A 6273-nucleotide genomic window follows, 5' to 3' on the forward strand; every position below is an offset into this window, starting at 1 on the left:
CCTTAGTTATCTTTGTTTTCTTTATTATTTTAGTTAGGTCAGGGTGTGACATGGGGGATGTTTGTGTGTTTTTGTCTCGTCTAGGGTGTTTGTATTGTCTAGGGGGTGTTTGTAGAGTTCATGGGGTTGTGTTCATTGTAGGTGTTTATGTAAGTCTATGGTTGCCTAGATTGGTTCTCAATTAGAGACAGCTGTCTATCGTTGTCTCTGATTGGGAGCCATATTTAGGCAGCCATAGTCATTAGGTAGGTTGTGGGTGATTGTCTATGTGTAAGTTGCCAGTGTCTATGTGTAAGTTGCCCGTGTCTGCACTTATTGTTTTTATAGCTTCACGTTCGTCTGTTTGTTGTTTTGATTAGTTTGTATAGTGTTCGTTTCGTTTTCGTCTTCATTAAAGAAGAATGTATTGTTATCACGCTGCGCCTTGGTCCTCCTCACTTAAATGTTACGACGAACGTGACACTTGCACTCACTCAGTGGTTGACAGGAAGGATATGTAATGGCTTGACATACATCACTTAACTTGACTTAAACAACTTGATCCATCTCCGGTTTATTTTACTGACACTGCAAGTTCCTGGACAGTGATGTTGAAGGAGGATATGGAAGATGAGGCTCACTCCATGCCTTAAAGGGGCAATCTGCAGTTGCTATATACATTTTTGGACTTATACATAAATTATATGTATCCATTAATTCTTAAAGAATATATCTTAGAATTTCTTCATGAGCTTAGTTCAAATGGAATACCCCATCAGAACTCAAAATATAAGCTTGTTTTACTCCAGTGTTTGTAAACAAAGTGTAAATGTAAATAAACACTATATATCCTCAAAACATGGTTACAACTATAATTTTGATATCATGGATGGTCAGTCTTGCATCCATAGTTCTGTCTATGAATTTAAGAGTGGTTACAATTCTCCAGCCACATCCCTCAACTTTGACCAAAACAGGAATCGGGGAGTTCTCTTTTATTTTTTTAATGGATTCAACTGCAGATTGCCGCTTTAAGATCAAAAGTCAAACTGTGCACAAGAAGGCCCATTATTAATGAAGCAAGACGAAGGTTGGTCAGATCAACAATTCTGTGTAATATGTGCCTTTTATTCTAGGTTAGTGACCTAGATAATTTTGAGGCAACAGTTTTACTGATATGTTTGTCGTTTCCATGTAATGTGTGAAAATAAAAATGCTTTGACTTGTGCATGTCTGAAGATGAGAAACATTTAAGATAATTTGAACTAATTGAAGTATATGTATAATTGTTATATTGAATTTCTATTAATAAAGACCATTCTACTTTAAAATTGGAATACACATCCGTTTAACATTCACAGACCCCATTGACGGCACAAATGAGTAGCTTCTGAGAATGCATTTCTTAAAGACAACAGCCTAATCGAGCAGATTCCCTTGATGCGATTTCAGACAATCATCTATTGCAACCCCTTTAGATCATGAAACGTCTAGGCCTCCTCAGACAGGGGGGGCACACGTCAGACCACAATCATACGACCTTTGAAACGTCAACATGGAGAGAACACATAAGTGATCAATACGGTGAAAATGAAGGCAACATGAAAACCATCTGAAGAGTTTCGTGTTGCGGAGGAAAGGATACTAATACGTCCTACTTGGTCACTGCGTTTCTAATCAATAGCAATATCACTGTACATTTTGGATCGAAGTTTCTAACATTGGAGGATTAACAAATACTTGCGCGGATCGTGCCAGTCAGAAAAAACGAACAAATGTCAATGTCTCCCTCAAACTGGCTAGCGTGGATCCCGGTGTGGCTGCCATTTGACTCCAACCCTTTCGATTGTGTATTGCAAGGTGAGTCGCTATACGGTTATACATTTATCCGTTCGCGTCTATGTTATTGCACCGGTTTCATATTAAGTCCTTGAATTATGGTGGTGATGATGAAACGATCATGTTCAGAAACTTTATTGGTGATGATGATAGTAACGTGCGTGTGTTCCTCAGGTCTGGTTGGTGCATGTGGAATCTCAGTGTTCTATAATCTCATGAGAGTTCACCTACTCTTTCAGTCAATCAGGTGAGATACTGTTGCTTTTTAATATATATTGTCTCAAAACAATAAATAACCTCTACCGTGTTTATGAATAACCTGTGTTCATGAATGCTTACATCAAATGCAATGTTGTATGCGATAGTGCATATGTGTACAACGTTATTGGTGTACACTTAACTTAATCTCTCCCCTGTAGCAGTGGTTCTGGATGTAATGGGGACAGTAAAGACAAGGGAAGGTCAGAGTCTTCGCCTGCAGCAGGGAACAAGCCGTTGGGGGGACATGGGTTGAGTGGTGTGCTGCAGTTTTGGTTCCTGACTGGCCTCCTGTCTCTGGTCGGCCCCCGGGTCTCCTCCCTAGTGGTCCTGGAGTTCTCCCTCAGGGCCGTCGCTGCCTGGATCACTGCAGGACCGGTGAGACACACACAAACACGCACACATCAACACAGTGTGTTTTATATTGTTTTTTGGTTCCTTTTGTAAATATGGTACACCAATGTTATTTTTGTGTTTTGTTTTGGGGGACATTGTCATTCATTGTTCTATAAATGTATTCCTTAATCCATGCGTTAATCTGCCTGCCTGCCTGCCTGCCTGCCTGCCTGCCTGCCTGCCTGCCTGCCTGCCTGCCTGCCTGCCTGCCTGCCTGCCTGCCTGCCTGCCCAGGATGTCCTCTCAGGCAGCACCAAGCTCATGCTGGTCCAGTGCCAGTTTTCTCTAGGCTGTGCTCTGAGCTGCAGTCTCCACTTCCTCCAGGAGGGGGCTCCCCATCGCTCCCTCAGCCTCCTGCTGGCGGCTGGCCTCAGCTGGCTGCTGGCGGGTCACTGCCACCTTCTCTGGGGCCACGTCTCCAGGCTCTACCACCTACACAGCTCCCAGCGCTACTGTGGGGTCTGCATCACCCTTCTGAACTCCGGCCACTCCCTGCTCCCCTCGCTGCAGAGAGCCGTGCTCCTGGCCTTTGCCGTGGCCGGCATGGCCAGCCTCGCCAACGTGCACCACCACTTCCTGTCCGAGGCGGAGTCTCTGAGGTTCTGGACACCACTGACCATCTGCTACACCCTGTTGGTGGTCTACGTCCAAGGTGATGCATCACTTAGATTGACTTGATTTCCATTGAAAGTCTTAGCAGCCCAAGGAATGAATTGAATCAATCAATTGAGAGAAGTAGCACCACAACAAGTAGAATAGCCTCTTAAATATCAGGGTTGTGTTCAATAGTGAGGAAACATTTCACAACAGAGTGTAATGGGGCAAGTACTACCTCAATTTGTCCAATAAGAACACAGATTTTAATGTTCAGTCACAAAACTTTGCAGAGTGCCCTACTGAACAGAATCACCTTTATTCTCCATGTACATTTACACATACCTGAATTTTACCCGGTGATATGGTGCAGCTAGTGATAGACAACAATTAGAGACAGAATACAGACAGCGGAGTTTACACAAAGTTGACATACATTATATACAAATAGGTAGAGTGAGCATAGAGCTATAAGAGATTGAGCAGTGGCTCTACAAATATACAGTTGATATACAGTGGATGTACAAATGTACATTATCAGTATACATTTATCTAGCACCCTAGTAGTGTCACGTTTGTTCATTGTCTTCTCTATTGCCCTCCACAGAGGAGCGGAATCGACGCCCTGGTAGTGAGGCCTTGCTGCACACGGTGGCTTTGCGTCTGGGAGCCCTGCTGGTGCTCATGCTGATGGTGGGCCGCTGGACCGACATGCTCCACATCCTCATCACCTTCCTGGGGGAATTTGTCTGTCTGTTGCCTTCTCAGGACCTCCACCGAGCCCTGCCCCAGGTTAGTGTGGCTCCACAGCCTGTACACATCTCACTCTTGCTCTGTGTTTGCTCACTTTCTGTCTCTCTCTCTCTCTGTCTCTCTCTCTCTCTCTCTCTCTCTCTCTCTCTCTCTCTCTCTCTGTCTCTCTCTCTGTCTCTCTCTCTCTCTCTCTCTCTTTCACCTTCTCTTTCTTTCTCTGCAGGGACGGCGAAAACATTTCACAGGGGTGCGGGAAAACAATGGTTTAAACCTAGACATGTTTCTAAAAAGCCTAGATAATATTTCTGCCAACATTGGGTAGGCTATTTGTTAGTCAACTTGTCTGTAATTACATACATGCAGCTTCTCGTCTGTCATAACTTTGCCGTAGAAGATTTAATAAAGCTTTGCTTACAAGAAGAATGTTAGAATGAGCATCAATTACGTTTTCTCTTTCATTTCTGCTTCGAGGACCTTTAAGGAACGTGGAGAAAACACAATACCTCTAAAACGGGAAAGATTCTTCCGCTTTTATGGCACAGACTTTTGTGATCATACAGTAATCATTGATTCGAAATAGTTTTCTGTATCTTCATGACAGTATTCTCTGTTGTTCTATTGCTTTTTAGGTGGAAGCAGAAGAAGACATTCCCAGCAGATCTGCCCGGCACTCCAGCAGCACACAGCAGCACATGTCACCAAGGAGAAGCCTGTGCTCCATATCATCAGACAGAGACACACAGAGAGACTATCAGGCTGCAGAATACCACAACACAGACCAGTCCTTGTTTCACTCTACCTCAGATAGAGAAAAATAACTCTTACATCAAACACAGCTATCTACTGGCCTGTCTCACTCAGTGATATGTTGAAATCCAATAATGTCCCCATTTACGCAGACATATTCATCTTTGATACTGTTTTGTCCCATAGACGTACACAATTTTTGTCATAAATCATAGCAATATTAAAATATGAATGGTTGTTTATGACCTTGTTATGACACTGTGTGGTTTGGACCAGTGAAGGGAGACCTAAACCTGCTTACACAAGGGCACTGATCTGTTGTTTCTTTCCTCTGTCTTCTCTTGAATTATTAACCAGTCTATTACCACAGTGACAAGGATGTGGTTGCTAGAGCCACAAATATACAGTTTGTTCTCTGGCTAAGTGGCTTATATAACACTCTAACTTTATGGTATAGATTTGAGCTGTAGCTAGGAGTTGTAGTCTATTTAGCTTTACCAGATGTCCTGAGTTGACTATTCAAAATATAACAATTGTGATGATCATTTCTATTATTTAAGAGGGGTGAGTATACAGTGAAAGATAGAAGGTGGTAAGGAAGTGGTTGAGTGGTAAGTAAAATGGGGGAATGATGAGAAGGAGAGGGTTGAAGATGGGGATGAACTCAAAGACCAGAGGGAGAGGTGTGTGGTAACTGTTGTCTCTACTGGGTGTACCTTGTCCCTTCAAAAAGTAGTCATCAGCACACCCAGTTGCGCAATCCTAGTAGATTTACATTTTAGTCATTTAGCAGATGTTCTTGTCCTGGGCGACTTACAGTCAAACAGGAAGTACAGACAGGTATCATGCTTTATCAACTAAACGAAAGAGAAATTAGACCATTATTTGGTTAATGATGCCAGCGTTATGTCTAGGGTTTTAAATAGTTGCGAATAAAACCAGATTAAAGTTGAGAACAGCGTTTTATATGTGGCCAGGGCCACACAAATGGTTTCTAAAATGCAACTCATGCCTACATGCCTTTTCTGTCCTTTTAGAAACACACTTGTTGTGAAATGTTCATCATCATCCTGTTTGTGTTTCCCTTGGAGTCACCCTATTTGTACTGAATAAACCAAAAGGCGATTTATTTCAAAGGGATGTAACATTATGTGCTGTTTCCCTACAATGGCCATCTCTTCTCTTACAGAAATATTAGAGTTGTGTTGTCAGTTTCCCCCTTTCTGCATCTGGGTTCTTGATGAAGGGAAGCTGTGGGGGAGGGGCCTAGATTTTAGGGGCTGATGTCATAACTGGGTATGCCCTCCTGCAGCTGTGACATCACCACAGAGTAGCATTCCATTTGTCAGACACTGGAACAACACAGACCCCCTGACCCAGCTCCCCTTCTGGTAGCTCCTCTCTCTCTGTCTGTCTTTCTTTCTCTCTCTCTCTCTCAATTCAATTCAATTCAATTCAAGGGGCTTTATTGGCATGGGAAACATGTGTTAACATTGCCAAAGCAAGTGAGGTAGATATTATACAAAAGTGAAATAAACAATACAAATTAACAGTAAACATTACACATACAGAAGTTTCAAAACAATAAAGACATTACAAATGTTATATTATATATATACAGTGTTGTAACAATGTACAAATGGTTAAAGCACACAAGTTAAAATAAATAAGCATAAATATGGATTGTATTTACAATGGTGTTTGTTC

The 6273-nt window shown here is 42.3% G+C and overlaps 1 protein-coding gene across 4 annotated transcripts; it reads left to right on the forward strand.

Moving 5' to 3' along the window:
- Positions 1–364: 364 nt before the first annotated feature.
- On the forward strand, positions 365–5702 carry LOC120065355 (transmembrane protein 82-like). 4 transcript variants are annotated; one of them, XM_039016284.1, is made up of 7 exons: positions 365–1839; positions 1993–2065; positions 2241–2454; positions 2707–3124; positions 3674–3858; positions 4043–4137; positions 4449–5702. In XM_039016284.1, exons 1-7 carry the CDS (start codon positions 1755–1757, stop codon positions 4681–4683), a joined length of 1305 nt encoding a protein of 434 aa, XP_038872212.1. In that variant the 5' UTR covers positions 365–1754; the 3' UTR covers positions 4684–5702. The 4 variants fall into 4 exon arrangements, with proteins under 4 accessions (XP_038872212.1, XP_038872211.1, XP_038872213.1 ...); XM_039016283.1 differs by having other exon boundaries at positions 366–1839; positions 2238–2454; XM_039016285.1 differs by having other exon boundaries at positions 366–1839; positions 2238–2454; positions 4043–4066.
- Positions 5703–6273: the final 571 nt, after the last annotated feature.

The sequence above is a fragment of the Salvelinus namaycush genome, chromosome 20, assembly GCF_016432855.1.
Source record: "Salvelinus namaycush isolate Seneca chromosome 20, SaNama_1.0, whole genome shotgun sequence".
NCBI lineage: Eukaryota > Metazoa > Chordata > Actinopteri > Salmoniformes > Salmonidae > Salvelinus > Salvelinus namaycush.